The following is a 14,074-nucleotide window of genomic DNA, read 5'->3' on the forward strand; positions in this document are numbered from 1 at the left end:
TCCCAACTCAAGTCAACGGCGTCACACGTCGCAGATTTCCGCTTTTCCTCCAATCCGGCGTCGGCACCGGTATCTTCCCTCCCATTGGCCGATATCGAGGTCGCCCCCTTGCAAGCTCGCAGAGCTGCACACGTGGGGAACCCAAGCTCGCCCTGCCAAAGCTCGAGCCGCTCGCCGCGCCCCCTCTGCTCCGGGCGTCTCCCCCCTCCCCCGCCCAGCTCCGCAGCCGTCCGCGTGCCTGCCGTCGCTCCCTTAGCCTCCCCGCCCTCCAGCACCCGCAGCCAGACAGGCGAGAGATCTTGCGCCCCAATGAGCCAGAAGCTGCGCGACCTGATCCGCGGCGTGCGCGCCTGCAAGACGGCGGCCGAGGAGCGCGCCGTCATCGCCAAGGAGAGCGCGCTCATCCGCACGGCCTTCAAGGACCAGGACAAGCAGTACCGCCACCGCAACGTGGCCAAGCTGCTGTTCATCCACATGCTGGGCTACCCGTCGCACTTCGGCCAGATGGAGTGCGTCAAGCTCATCGCCAGCCCCTACTTCGCCGAGAAGCGCATGGGCTACCTGGGGCTCATCCTGCTGCTCACGGACCAGGAGGACGTGCTCACGCTCGTCACCAACTCGGTCAAGAAGTGCGTGCTCGCTCTGCCAATTCGTTCGGCTGTGGTTCCTGGTATTTTACTCTAATTTCCTGGTATTTTTTCCCTCGCTGCTGCCGTGCAGTGACTTGAACAACCAGAACCACTTCATTGTCGCGCTCTCGCTGACCTGTGTGGGCAACGTGGCGTCGGTGAGTCCCAAAGATGATGATACATAACTGTCAGGCGGAGATTTTGATGTTTTTTTTCTTCTTCTTGATCAATGCAGGCGGATATGGCCCGCGACTTGGTGATGGACGTGGACCGTCATCTGCGCAGTGACAATGACCATCTGCGCAAGAAGGCGGCGCTGGCTGCGATTCGCGTGTTCACGAAGGTGCCGGATCTGGTGGAGGACTTCACCGAGTCCATCCTGGGACTACTGCGCTCCAAGCACCACGGCGTGCTGCTCGCAGGAGTGCAGCTGATTACGGAAGTGGTGCTGCTGGATGTGGAGAACCTGAAGCGCTTCAGCAGTCTGGTGCCGAAACTCGTGCGCCAGCTGCGCAACTTGCTGTCCATGGGCTACTCGAGCGAGTACGACGTCAGCGGCATCGCCGATCCCTTTTTGCAGGTGGCAATTTTGAAGCTGCTGCGTCTGCTCGGCAAGGACAACGAGGAGGCCAGCGAAGCCATGAACGATGTTTTGGCGCAAGTGGCCACCAACACGGAGACGGCCAAGACTGCGGGCAACGCCATCCTGTATGAATGCGTACAGACCATTATGACTATTGAAAGCGATAGCGGACTGCGTGTGCTGGCTATCAACATCCTGGGGCGCTTCCTACTCAACCGCGACAACAACATTCGCTACGTCGCGCTTAACACGCTATCCAAGGTAGTGGCTGACGACCTCGCCGCAGTGCAGCGCCACACCAACACGATTGTGGACTGCCTCAAGGACCCAGACACGTCCATTCGTCAACGTGCGCTGGAACTTATCTACGCGCTTGTCAATTCTTCCAACATTCAGTCGGTAGGTTCACTCCTCAGAGTGCAACTTGGCATTTGCTCTTGTTTTGGGAGATCCTGACTCACTTATGGCTTGTGGTCGTACGTTCTGTAGCTTGCGCGTGAGATGCTGAACTACCTCGTGATTGCTCCCAACGAGCAAAAGCCCGAGCTGTGCTCGCGAATCGCAGGTACTGCCTAGACGTACTTTTGTTTGTCGGAAGTTTGAAGTTGGGATTCTAATCGTACGCTATGACATGTTTCTATGTAGATGCGGTTGACCGCTACGCGCCGTCAAGTCGGTGGCATATTGATACTCTGATTACGATGCTATCCATCGCTGGTTCGACTCTGCCTGACGAACGGATATGCAGCTCTCTCATCACGCTTATCCAGCGCAACACTGACCTGCACGCATATGTGGTTCACAAGCTCTTCTGGGCGCTGCACGACGATGTTTCACAGTTATCGCTTGTCCACGTTGGTATCTGGTGTGTCGGCGAGTACAGCAAACTCTTGTTGCTTGACGCACCTGCGTCCGAAGAAACGTTGAATGATAAGAGCCGAGTGGACGAGAACAGTGTTGCGGAGCTTTTCAAGACTATTCTCCGCCACCACGGATCCACGGACATCACGCGCGCATACTCGCTGAACGCTATGGTGAAGCTCACGACTCGCTTTAGCTCGCCGGCTGAGATTGCTAAGCTGAACTCAATGATTTCCTCCTTCAACACGTCCATGGTTTTGGAACTTCAGCAGCGTGCTACCGAGTACACGACTCTTGGCCAGCCGCAATGGTCGTCTCTGCGCAACGATGTTCTCGCTGGAATGCCTGCCATCGATGCGTCGAAGGTGCGCAGCCGCAACGACAACCTCGCGTCATCGGCGGTGGGCTCTGCTGACCTTCTGGGTGACGAAGATGCTGGTGCGAACTTAAGCAGTGGAACTGCTGCTGCCCCGAAGCCTGTACAAGCCGCTCAGTCGAGCGCTGCTGCCAGTTTGCTGGACCTGGACGACATTTTTGGCGGTGGTGCATCGACTTCAAGTGCTGGTACTGCAATGTCGGCCTCGTCATCTGCTCCTGCGGCACCACCTGCCGTTGATTTGCTTGCGGATATTTTCTCGAGCGGCCCGGCGGCACCGGCACCTGCTACAGCTCCATTTGGCTCAAGCAATGGTGGCGCCCCTGCATCGGGAGCTAATGATTTGCTTGGATTAATGGACTTCGGTGCTCCTGCGCCAGCGCCGGCACCTCCGGTAGCAAACCCTCCGCTGCGTGCCTATGAGAAGAACGGGTTGACTGTGGACTTGGAGATCACGAAGCCCAACTCTGATGACAAATCTGTGACCTACATCACGGCGACTACGCGTAACTCGACGGCCATGTCGATTGACAAGTTTGTGTTCCTTGCTGCGTTCCCCAAGTACATCAAATTGAAAATGGAGCCTCCGACTGGCGACGTGGTGCCTCCCAACAACAGTGGAGCGGTCACACAGGTCGTCAAGATCCAGAACAGCATGCAGGGCGAGGTAAGTTTGCTGTTGAAGTATTGGTGAGCTAGGCTGCAAGGAAAATATCCTAATCCTCGTGTATCTCCTGTGTTACAGAAACCCGTGCTCATGCGAATCAAGCTCGAGTTCTTCGTGAATGGCAGCAAGGTGGAGGATATGGCGACAGTGAACAACTTCCCGTCCAACATTTAATCAGTCCAACTAGAGACGAAGCGGGCGTTCATGTGTGTGCAGCCTGGCTAGAGCTTATGACCGCAGCATCGTTCTGCGCTGGCAAGCAACCGGATGACAGGTCTGCCAGCTCAAATCGAGGCAAAAGCTAGAGGATGAATCTCCCAACAGCAGAATGCGGCGGATTCACCTCTCGCCTGACAGATGTCCCCTTTGAGGATGCCAACTCGAAGAGATCAAGACCAAAACAATATAGCTGTGCCTGTTTCGTGTTGATAGTCGCCGTACTACCTAGAATCACTCATACTGCCAAGATAAGCGTCAACCTTACAAGGTGGTTTATGCTGAACAAGCAAACAATCCTGCCTACGCGCGCCGTTTAAGCGTGGTGAGACGGAACTGCCAGTACGCCTTCCTGACACGGTCTGTATCGTTCATCAGGGTCTCCAGCAGCTTGGTGGCCGCCGCAACAGCTTCCTCCGTGCCTTCCTTCGCGTACAAGTCCACCAGCAAAGCCGCCGCAAAGATGCAGTCCGGTGTCGCAGCCAGGATCTCCTGCGCCTTCTCCTTGAGCTGTGCAGCGAACGTAGCTTCATGGCCGCGGACGAGGCCGCGAATGTAGTTCCACGGACTCTCGTTGTGCACCGCGACGGAGACCTTGTCCAGCGCGTAGTCGATCTCGCGCTGGCGGTCCGCCGTCGTGGCCAGCCCCGCCGTGTTGCTCAGCACGAACCAGCGGTAGTTCCACGCCGAGTTGTTGCGCACGTCCTCGAGCAGCAGCTTGTCGACGTACTCGAGCTCTCCGTCCCAGAGGCCGAAGGTCTTGACGGCCCACTGGCGGTGCGCCCAGGCGTGGTAGTTCTTCGAGTCGCCGTCGATGGAGGCGTTGCACAGCGCCTTCTCCTCGCCGCCGTCGCGCATCATGTTGCAGATCTCGCGGCGGTAGTGCCACACCTGGTAGTTCTTGGGGTTCTGCAGCGCCATGTCGGCCGTGAACTGCAGCTCCGCGCGCAGGTCCGAGCCCAGCGCCTCCAGCACGCGGCGCCGGAAGTACCAGACCGTGTAGTTGGCCGGGTTGGCCTCGATCACGTCCAGCGTCAGCGCCAGCGTGCGCTCGCTGTACTCGTTGGTCTTGAGCACGCCGCGGAAGCAGTCCATGACGTCCGTGACTAGGAAGGGCAGCAGAGAGATGGCACGCAGCGTTAGAATGCTGGAGGGAGGGAGGGAGGAGACAAGGGCCATGCACGCACAGTCGGCGGGGTACGCGATGCTCACGATGGGGTCCGGGCCGTCATCCTGCGGGATCTTGACGACGTCGGCCCACGCGGGGTCCTCGCTGTACTTCATGTCAAGTCGGAATGGAAGCGTCGGGCGGATTGCAACCTGGAAACAACCAACCAATCAAATGGTTTATTAGTGAGCCTAAGTTCATTGTAGGTTTTCTAGGTTGGAAACTGAAGATACGAGATGGCTTTCGACAAGGTTTGTGGTAGGGGGTCGCACATCAAACAGAAAAGTATAGATTGGATATTTCATTTTCTTGCTATGTAGACATAAGACCTCGAGGTCAGAAGCTGCCTACCCTGCACGGTAGGGCCTAGTTGCCCAAGCACAACCTTTGTTCCCTTTTCCGCCTGCTACTGATCGAGAGCACCATGACGATGACACGAGCTCAGCTACTCCATTTATTCCACTACGGCTAGCACAATACGAAAGATTCCGAGTTGGACGATCGGATTCTGATTAAATGGGCAGATCGTGATTTTCGTGCAGTGAAAGTGACGGTAAAACTTAGTACGCGGTACTCTGATCGCTGGAAACATCACTATCTACGACTGCCTCTGCAGTCTCGAGCCGCAGTTGCCGACGCCTTCGAGATCGTCGATTAGCTTCAAGACGACGTGCTCGCCTCTCGGTTCCAATCGAATTCAGGCTCCTCAGATAGTCGCGGTAGTGTTCACCATCCTCCGCACGCAGAGGGTGATCTCGCACGTGAACGTTTGTTAGTGCAACACAAGCTCTAAAGAATACCTCATACTTTACCTCTTGCCATCGATACTTGTCCGAGCAGAGAGACCACAAAGTACACAACCTCCCAAAGTAGTTTTCCACGACGACGCGGTCCGACGAGATGTCGTGGTTGACAGCTTCCTCCTCGACAGTCAGTGGAACTGCTGGGCGACTGCGCTTTGGAATGAGAACGCGCATCTCACTAGCCAGTCCCTGGTAGCCTTTGTCCGCCAAGATCATCCATGAGTCTGGATAGGTCTCCCGAAGCGGGCCGTCGTCCGCCATGCTGTCGTCCGTTGCCGGTTTCGTGGCAGCCGCGACATGAAACGCCTTATTTTTCCGGAATATAGTGATGTCAGCTTCGGAGCCCTTGTAGTGGCGCGAGCAGTTGATGGCGAGCCCCGTTGGAAGCACCGAGACCTCTGTCTTGTATCCGTGAAGCTTATGTTTCTTACTGTAGTAAGAAGCTCGCTCTTGCTGCGTCCCACCCGGCATGTTTGCCTGCTGGAACGTCACGCCGACAGCATACCTGGCCTCTGGGTAATGCTGGAAAGCGTGGCCTTCCAGCACCTCGCGCCTCATGGTTCGGTCACGCTCCGCGTGGTCCACGTAGATCTTGAACAGGAATGGAGAGAGGATGTCCAAGAAGTGCACAACCTTCTTCTCGAACGTCGGCGCCTTCATGTTGAAGGTGGAGGCCAGTAAGTCCCAGCGCCCCCCGTTCTTAAGCACACAAAGACTTATAAAGAGAACGTCGATGCCCGATTCGCGATGTTTGTTTCCCTTTCCTACATTCCACCGGGTAGCCATGTACCCACTGACACGACTCCACAGCCTTGAGATCTCCGCAACCGTGAAGTTGCAGAGCTTCAGCACGCTGTCCGCCCCAAGCGCCTGGAAGTTGTCCAAAATGGCGTGGTCCGCGTCTTCATCTTCGTCACTATCAGGCAATGGATCGAAGTGATGACGCGCGCGCTTGCTCGCGCGTAAACACTCCAGCTCCTGGAGCTGTAAGAAACCCCGACGAGCATTGCGCCTCTCTTCCGAGGCTTCCTCGGGACGAAGAGAACTCGAAGTCGGGCCAGAGCGGGCTGAAGAAAGCGAGGATCGGGTGCTGGGAGTGGAGCGAGCCATGATGATCGGTGGCGAGATGGGATTTTGAAGAATGACATGCAGCGACTGAGTGAAAAGCAGAGAGAATTCGCGCGATTCGTGCACGCACGAAGGAGACGACCAAGTGAACGACTGATCATATCTTCTCAGCTCTTTCAATATCGATCCCTTGGTCAGCTCTCGGCCGAGAGATGAATACCCTAAAATGTCGCACCTTCGTTTTCCCTGATTGCACAGAGTTGTCAAATTCTGATTTGGAGGTCTATACAGTAGAAACCTTTGGTTTATTGCTTCACTTTGACGCGCTCGTCTTCGAAGACCACTCTTGGTCGGTGTGTAATTTTATTAATCTCCCTCACGGCTACAAGACGGAGACAACCTTCTAGTTTGGGCAATGTCCGACACCTAGCATGCGGGTTTTATCATCACGCTTTTGTGCGCTGCTGTATATCAACGCCAGCCACGCGCTCGTGTTCCGTGACCACAAGAAGTACATGGATACGCACCACGGCAGCCCGCCTTATCGCGGTACACAGCAATCGAGCTCTCCGGCCCGATTTCAAACGGTTGGCCCAACCGATATTGCGTGCATTTTCACCACCTACTCGCAGTCTTCTCTCTCTCTCTCTTCTTTAAAATGGGAATTCACTATTTTCGCTGTTGTCGACGATCTGTCCATTCTCCCGGAGCAAGCGCTCCGGGTAGTCTATTAAATCCGCTCCCCGCCCCCTACCGTATTACCCCTAGTCGTGCAGTAGCTCACGCGGCCTTGCCCTTGAGCACGGCGCGCATGTCGTCGGCGGTCTGCTTGGCGATGTCCTGCGAGCGCATCATGAAGCGGTCCGAGACCCAGCACACGACGAAGTAGACGAGGCCGAAGGGGATCTGCTCGGCCAGCAGGTCGCCCGCCTGGCGCGGCAGCTCCATGAAGCGCGCGTAGTAGCTGGCCACGAACCAGAAGGCCTGCAGCAGCGAGAAGGCGAAGGCCACCTTGAAGGCCAGCAGCGCGTTGAGCCACCGCCGGATGAACAGCACCGTGCTGGCCGCGATGAGCACGGACAGCGCCTCGAAGCCCGCGACGAAGCCGAGTCCGCGCGCGCTGTGGCGCATGCGCTGCACCTCCAGGTAGCTCATGAGCGCCACGAGGGCCGCCATCTTGCTCAGGAAGGACACCCACAGGTCGTTGAAGTACACGGTCTTGGCGTAGTGCTGCAGCACCTTCTGGTTGGCGGCCTCCTCGGCCGAGAGCTGCACCGCCTGCTGCTTGAGGCGCTCGGCGCGCTGGCCCGCGCTCGTCTTGGTCGGCGCCATATCCTCCGAGTCTCTTGATGTGACAGGCTTGGGCAGGTAAACGCACACTTGCGCTGAGTATGCGGGCCAAAAGCACCTCCCGCTTCCGATGACGTTCTAGACCATCGGGTTTGACGGGTAATGAGCTTCCCGCCTAGTTCCGAGCGCGAGGTTCAACCGCAAGCTGTGGCTGAGCGCCAAAGCCCAAAGAGCGAGCGAAGTCCATTGCGCGCCCCTCCCCGCCGTCCTCCAGCATGCTCCGCCGTGTCGTCCTGTCCAGCGCCGCCCTCCGCGGCGCGGCCCGCGTGTCCCAGCAGGCGCGCTGCGTGAGCCAGTCGGCCGCGCGCTTCGCCGACGAGAAGCCCGCGGACGAGGCCGCCGCCAAGGACGAGGCCAAGCCCGAGGCTGAGGCTGAGGCGGAGCTGAGCGAGACGGAGAAGCTGCAGCAGGCGGTGGACGATCTCACGGCCAAGAACAAGGACATGAACGACCGCCTGCTGCGCGCGCTGGCCGACGCCGAGAACGTGCGCCGCATCTCGCGCGTGGACGTGAGCAACGCGCGCGAGTTCGCCATCTCCAAGTTCGCCAAGGCGCTGCTGGACGTGTCGGACAACCTCAAGCGCGCGCACGAGAGCATCGACATCGAGGCGCTGCAGCCGGAGAAGCAGCTGGACGCCATCAAGGTGCTGCACGAGGGCGTGGTCATGACGGAGACCCAGCTGCAGAAGGTCTTCCGCGAGTTCAAGATCAACCAGGTGGGCGCCGTGGGCGACAAGTTCGACCCCAACGTGCACGACGCGCTCTTCGAGTACGAGGACGCCGGCAAGGAGGCCGGCTCCATCGGCCAGCTCATGAAGACGGGCTACCTGCTCAACGAGCGCGTCATCCGCCCGGCGCAAGTGGGCGTCGTCAAGGCCCCCAAGGCGCAGTAGAGCGCCCCTTGAGAACTAGCCCGGGTCCTGCTGAGTCGTTGCGTCTGCAGTTGTGCTGCCAAACGTTTGGCGCGGAGCCGCAGACGTGGCTCGGGATCTTGGAGCTGGGGGAACGACACGGTTGACGTATCGTGTCGCGCGACGACGTGATTTTTGTTCTCCATAGACCAAAAAGCTGAAAACGTGCATGGAAGCGGGTCCAGCGGATTGGGAGCGCTGCCAGCGGTTCGCTTTTGAACGGAGGGCGAAGTTGCGACGGGAGGTAGAGCGAGCTCGTGTCCGCCCGAGGCGTATTATATAGACGAGGTCTTCAATCGATGCTTTCATTTTTGTTTATGGTGCACTTCATGTGTCAAAAGCGCGTTCAGGAGCAAACCATTTTCACAGTGAAACATACGCCGAAGTGGATGGTTGAAGTGGCGTAACTGCCAAAACCATGCAAGGTAGTGGGGATCGATGGGATCATTGGTAGCAGCGTCCAGCGAATCTTGCTGTTTGTGGGGGATGCCTTCGTATGTCATGCCTAGCAGAGAACGGCGCAGCGTAAGCACCAACAAATACTTCCTTCCATAATGGTGAATACCGATCAATTATGTTTTCGATTTCGATGAGAACGAATCTTGTTAGGTTTCGAATGACCGGTAAGCCCCCACCGCTCACCGAGCCGTTAAGCCTTTGACTGGAAAACTGAAGTTGCTGATGTAGTTTTTTGTGGGTGATCCCCACTTCGTTTTGCTTCGACGCTTCCTCGCACAAGCTTTTAACCAGAGCCGAAACCCTGCTGCATTCGGCCGTATTCGGTGCAGCTTCGTGCCACCCGGGACCAAGCAGTGAATGAGATGCTGGTCTTTGACTACAAGCCGTCTTGACAATTGTCACGAGTTGTACGATTCACCCGTGCCTTCTTCCTTACAATCGAGCTCAGGCGAGGAGCAAGGATTGGCGTTGCTGTTTTCTCGTAGTCGGTTGTACTGTTGGTCATCTTGCTTTTGAGCGTTAAATCGAAGGCTGAAGTTAGGCAACAGAGTCTCCCTGCTTCAATTTCTTGACGAACGCACCAACACGTCTCGTATTTTATCCCCCGCATCTAGCGTTGCCTACATTTCGTGCGTGGGGAATCTACCTTTTACATGCTAACTTGGCCTCTGTATAGCTTGACGTTCCGCGTTAATCACTTTTTTTTAATCAAAATTGGCAATGGAAAGGCTGCAAAGCTGGGGGAGATTTTCGAATGAACTGTAGCGCTGCAACTCTATCTTCCTGCATGTAAGCCTTGCAGTGCACTCTGTGGTGTTGCAAGCCGCAACTTGCTGCTCATGATCACTCCTTACGCTTTTACAAAAAAATAAAAACATCATTGAGAAACGAAATGTTACACAAGCAAAGAGAACATTATATTCCGCACATCGATACTAAACTACCCCTTGATAAGAGCCTTAGACTCCAGACCCTTCTTGAAGGCCTTCACGACGCGGATCTGCGCACGAATACGGGCGAAGCCACGCACCCAAAGCTCCTGGCCGCGGCCGGAAGTCATCTTGTGCACCTCAGCCTCGTCAACCTCGCGGCAGATGGCCATCCAACTCGGAGCGTTCTTCATCGAAATGGAGCGCAGCACGAGGCCAAGGGGCATCGACACAAAACCCATAGCGATACAGGCGAACCACTGACCCACGCTCAGCGGGCTGCACTTGAACCAGTCGCCAGTGTGCTGAACCATCACGTACTGCATGACCACCTGAAGGACGCACACGTACAGGAACACGCGGTTCTTGGTGATTCCCGTGAAGATGTTGATCTCGTCGTGGATCTTGCGGCAGTTGAGCTCGTTGAACAGCTGCGCCCACACGAACGTGTTGAAGACGATGGTCATGTGCACGGTCGGGTCGTCCTCCACGTCGTCGGCAAGGTCAGTAACGCGTCCAGACGGGATGTCAAACCACTTCTCACCCGTGAACACGATCGCCAGCAGAAGAATAAGCTGGTAAATAGACTGTCCGATGATGTGCTTCGTCATCTTCTTCGAGATCAGAGGCTGCGTCTTCGGGTACGGCTTGCGTTCCAGCAGTTGAGGCGTCGGTTCCTCGGTCGCAAGAGCGAGCGAAGCAAACGAGTCCATGATGAGGTTCACCCACAGCATCTGCACAGCTGACAAAGGAGACTGCTCCAGAACAACGGCACCGATAAAGGCCAGCGAAATAGCGACGACGTTCACCGTCAGCTGGAACTGCAGGAACTTGGCGATCGAGTCGTACACGTTGCGACCCCACTTGATGGCGTTCACGATAGAGTTGAAGTTGTCGTCCATCAAGATAATGTCCGATGCGTCCTTAGCCACAGCCGTGCCGCTGATGCCCATGGCAAAGCCCACGTTCGCCTTCTTCAGAGCAGGAGCGTCGTTCGTGCCGTCACCAGTCACAGCAACCACCTGAGGGCCGTGCGGAACGACGTTGCTCTGCATCAGACCAGAAACCAGGGTGTACTTGTCCTTGGGCGACGAGCGAGCGAGCACACGGAGCATGGGCCAGATCTTGTCGAACTCCGACTGGATGATGTTGCCCTGAGCGTCCAACACGCGGTTGCGGAACGTCTGGCCGTCCATGACAAGCGATCCATCGCCCGGCTTGGTGATGCCGCACTTGCTGGCGATCGAGCGCGCAGTCGTGATGTTGTCGCCCGTCACCATGCGCACAGTGATGCCGGCGCGGTTGCACTGCTGGATGGCGCCAGGCACCTCTGGACGAACGGGGTCCTCAATGCCGACAATCGCCACACAAGTCAAGTTCTTCTCCACATCTTCGTCCGACCAGTTGATCGTCTCCTCAGCGGGCACATCCAGGTCGCGGTAGGCCAGGCACAGCGTACGGTACGCCTGCGAAGCGTACTTTTCAATCACCTCGGCACCGATCTTCGCCTTGCGAGAATCGTCCAGACCCTCGAAAGAGCCGTCCACGCGCTGCATGTTCTGGCACAGGCCCAGCACCACCTCCGTAGCACCCTTCGTGTACACACGGCAAGTCGTCGCGCTGCGACGCACCACCACCGACATGCGCTTCTTCGCACTGCTGAACGTCAGCATGTGCACCACCTCGTTGTCCGCACGGAGCCCAGGGTACTCCACGCCACCGTCACGGATGAACTGCAGCAGAGCACACTCCGTCTTGTTGCCGGTGTGCTCGGGCAGACCGTTTTCCACCTTCGGCGGCAAGATCTCGGCCGTCGAGTTCACTGCAATGCCAGTGCAGAACGCCTCCTTCGTTGACTCCGACAGAGCACCGATTCCAGCCGAAGCGGACGAGAACTCCTGGTCGCCGATCCACAGCTGCATCACCGTCATGCGGTTCGTCGTCAGCGTGCCCGTCTTGTCCGAGCACACGGTTGTGGCGCTGCCCATAGTCTCACAGGCGTCGAGGTGACGCACCAGGTTGTTGTCCACAAGCATCTTCTTCACAGAGTAAGCAAGAGCGATAGTAACAGCGAGCGGCAGACCCTCGGGAATGGCCACCACCAGCACCGTAATAGCGATGATGAAGAAGTTCAGGTAGTCGCTGATGTAGCCACTCTTCCAGGACTTGTTTTCGTTGCCGAACGTGTCAATGGAGAACCGGATGGACATGATGACGAACACCAGGAGAGCCACAAGCGTGCCAAGTTTGCCGATCAGCACAGTCAGGTTGTAGAGCTTGCCCTCGAGCGGCGACTGGCTCTCGTCTTCCTCCTCACCGGCCTTGCTGGGCTCCTCATCGACGACACCAGCGTCCTTGGGGGTCTCGATCTCGACGTAGATCTGGTCGTCGGCCGTGTTCTTCTTGTTCTCCGCGGCGGCCTTGCTGTCGCTTCCACCGGCAGCAGCAGCGCCCGGACGGTTGCCGTTGATCAGGCTCTTGATGATGCCCGCCTGCGAGTGCTCGCCGACGCACACCACGAGCATCTTGCCCACGCCCTCCATGACCTTGGTGCCGGAGAGTAGGAAGGGGTTCTCGGCGTTCTTGGGGAGCAGGTCGGACTCGCCGGTCATGGCGCTCTCGTCCATCTTGATCTCCTTCTCGTCGAAGACGATGCCGTCGGCGGGGATGATGTCGCCCAGGTCGACGCGCACGATGTCGCCGACCACGAGGCTCCACTTGCTGACCTCGGCGGGCTGGCCGTTGCGGATGACCTTGATCTTCTCGTCCTCCTTGACGGCGTTGAGTGCACGGAACTGCGCCTCCTTCTGGTAGTCGTTCATGGCCGTGACGATGGTCACGACGACCACGGCCAGGATGATGCAGGCTCCCTCGACCCAGCCCGTCTCCGGGTGGTCGCCCACGGTCGCGGACAGCACGATGGAGATGAAGCCCGAGATGGTCAGCACGATGATGGTGATGTCCTGGTACGCGTCCCACATGAGCTCCAGGAAGCTCTTGGGCTTGGGGGGCTCCACATAGTTCTTGCCGAAGCACTCCTCGCGGCTGGCCAGGTCGGCGGTGTTGCCCGAGTCCAGGCCCTGGCGCGGGTCCACGTTGAGCGCGTTGGCCACGCCCTCCAGGCCGCCCATGGAGGCCAGCACCTCCTGTTGCCTTTCATGGGGCGTCTCCACGAGGCGGATGAGGTCTCCCGTGACCAGCTTGAACGAGGTCATCGCGGAAAAAGGGAGAGTGCGGTAAGGCTCAGAGGCGAATCTCTCTCTCTCTCTCTCGGCTGTTTTTAGCCGCGTGCGGGGCTCTTAGTACAGCGCGTGTTTTGCGTGTGGCTGCGCTGACTTGACTTGCCTCCGCCGTGGGAAGTTCGGGAATGACTCGGAGACTTTCGGCTCGGACACTTTCGACTAAGCGAGGCCTGACGTGCTGCCCAGTCCCCCGGATGGTGTGTCGTTCGTGTGGTGGGAGCCAGCGCGATGTGACGGGCAAGGACGGGCCCAGGGCAACAACTGGCGAGCGGCAGGTTGTCCAACAACCTGCCAACAACTTGTTGCCCTTGCCGGCAGAGTGCGGCCATGGAGCGCATGTGTCGATAGGCGAGCGGTGGAGAGGCCTGGCCTCAATGCCATCGCCGCGTCTTGCAACTTTACGCGCGCCGAGTTTAGCGCTTCTTGTCGCTAGCGAAGAAGAAAGTGTAGGTGCAAGCCGATCGTGGGTATTGGTTCTCGGCGACAATTGAGTTTCGGGGTCGGGATCCTCGAACATGACTTGAATGCACTATTTCCCGCGGGTGGATTTTCGGACTGAATGTCCCACCACATATTTGTAGAGGTTCGGACCGCTGCGCAAACTCAACTTGGACAAGTGGTGTCGCCCCCGAAATGGCCGATATTTCGGCGAGATATTAATATTGTGTTTGGTTGAAACAGAAATCGCAACCCCGGCGTGGCTGCATTGTATCGACATCTGTTGCAGCAATCTGCACTGCAGCCGTGCGCTGCAGCGCATCGAGAGCGTTGCACGAAGAAGCATCAAAAGATAGAGGCTTTTGATACAGTAC

General features: G+C 57.5%; 5 protein-coding genes across 6 annotated transcripts; 2 read left to right on the top strand and 3 right to left on the bottom strand.

Moving 5' to 3' along the window:
* Positions 1 to 309: 309 nt before the first annotated feature.
* On the top strand, positions 310 to 3,290 carry IUM83_05861 (AP-1 complex subunit gamma-1; the record flags this gene model as incomplete). 2 transcript variants are annotated; one of them, XM_067930023.1, is made up of 6 exons in its annotated part: positions 310 to 644; positions 721 to 787; positions 865 to 1,611; positions 1,702 to 1,777; positions 1,858 to 3,116; positions 3,195 to 3,290. In XM_067930023.1, the coding sequence occupies 6 exons, from the start codon at positions 310 to 312 to the stop codon at positions 3,288 to 3,290; spliced, it is 2,580 nt and encodes an 859-aa protein (XP_067798129.1). The 2 variants fall into 2 exon arrangements, with proteins under 2 accessions (XP_067798129.1, XP_067798130.1); XM_067930022.1 differs by having other exon boundaries at positions 310 to 629.
* Positions 3,291 to 3,635: 345 nt separating this feature from the next.
* On the bottom strand, positions 3,636 to 5,963 carry IUM83_05862 (protein farnesyltransferase/geranylgeranyltransferase type-1 subunit alpha; the record flags this gene model as incomplete). The annotated part of the gene is made up of 3 exons (XM_067930024.1): positions 3,636 to 4,438; positions 4,520 to 4,652; positions 5,313 to 5,963. 3 exons carry the CDS (start codon positions 5,961 to 5,963, stop codon positions 3,636 to 3,638), a joined length of 1,587 nt encoding a protein of 528 aa, XP_067798124.1.
* A 1,188-nt stretch (positions 5,964 to 7,151) lies between these two features.
* Positions 7,152 to 7,703, bottom strand: IUM83_05863 (putative protein farnesyltransferase/geranylgeranyltransferase; the record flags this gene model as incomplete). Its single annotated transcript, XM_067930025.1, has 1 exon — positions 7,152 to 7,703. One exon carries the CDS (start codon positions 7,701 to 7,703, stop codon positions 7,152 to 7,154), a length of 552 nt encoding a protein of 183 aa, XP_067798235.1.
* A 233-nt stretch (positions 7,704 to 7,936) lies between these two features.
* On the top strand, positions 7,937 to 8,614 carry IUM83_05864 (Mitochondrial Protein Translocase (MPT) Family; the record flags this gene model as incomplete). The annotated part of the gene is made up of 1 exon (XM_067930026.1): positions 7,937 to 8,614. The coding sequence occupies one exon, from the start codon at positions 7,937 to 7,939 to the stop codon at positions 8,612 to 8,614; it is 678 nt and encodes a 225-aa protein (XP_067798238.1).
* A 1,417-nt stretch (positions 8,615 to 10,031) lies between these two features.
* Positions 10,032 to 13,235, bottom strand: IUM83_05865 (Calcium-translocating P-type ATPase, PMCA-type; the record flags this gene model as incomplete). Its single annotated transcript, XM_067930027.1, has 1 exon — positions 10,032 to 13,235. One exon carries the CDS (start codon positions 13,233 to 13,235, stop codon positions 10,032 to 10,034), a length of 3,204 nt encoding a protein of 1,067 aa, XP_067798237.1.
* Positions 13,236 to 14,074: the final 839 nt, after the last annotated feature.

This window comes from Phytophthora cinnamomi (genome assembly GCF_018691715.1).
Source record: "Phytophthora cinnamomi strain GKB4 chromosome Unknown Contig10, whole genome shotgun sequence".
NCBI classification, from domain to species: domain Eukaryota; phylum Oomycota; class Peronosporomycetes; order Peronosporales; family Peronosporaceae; genus Phytophthora; species Phytophthora cinnamomi.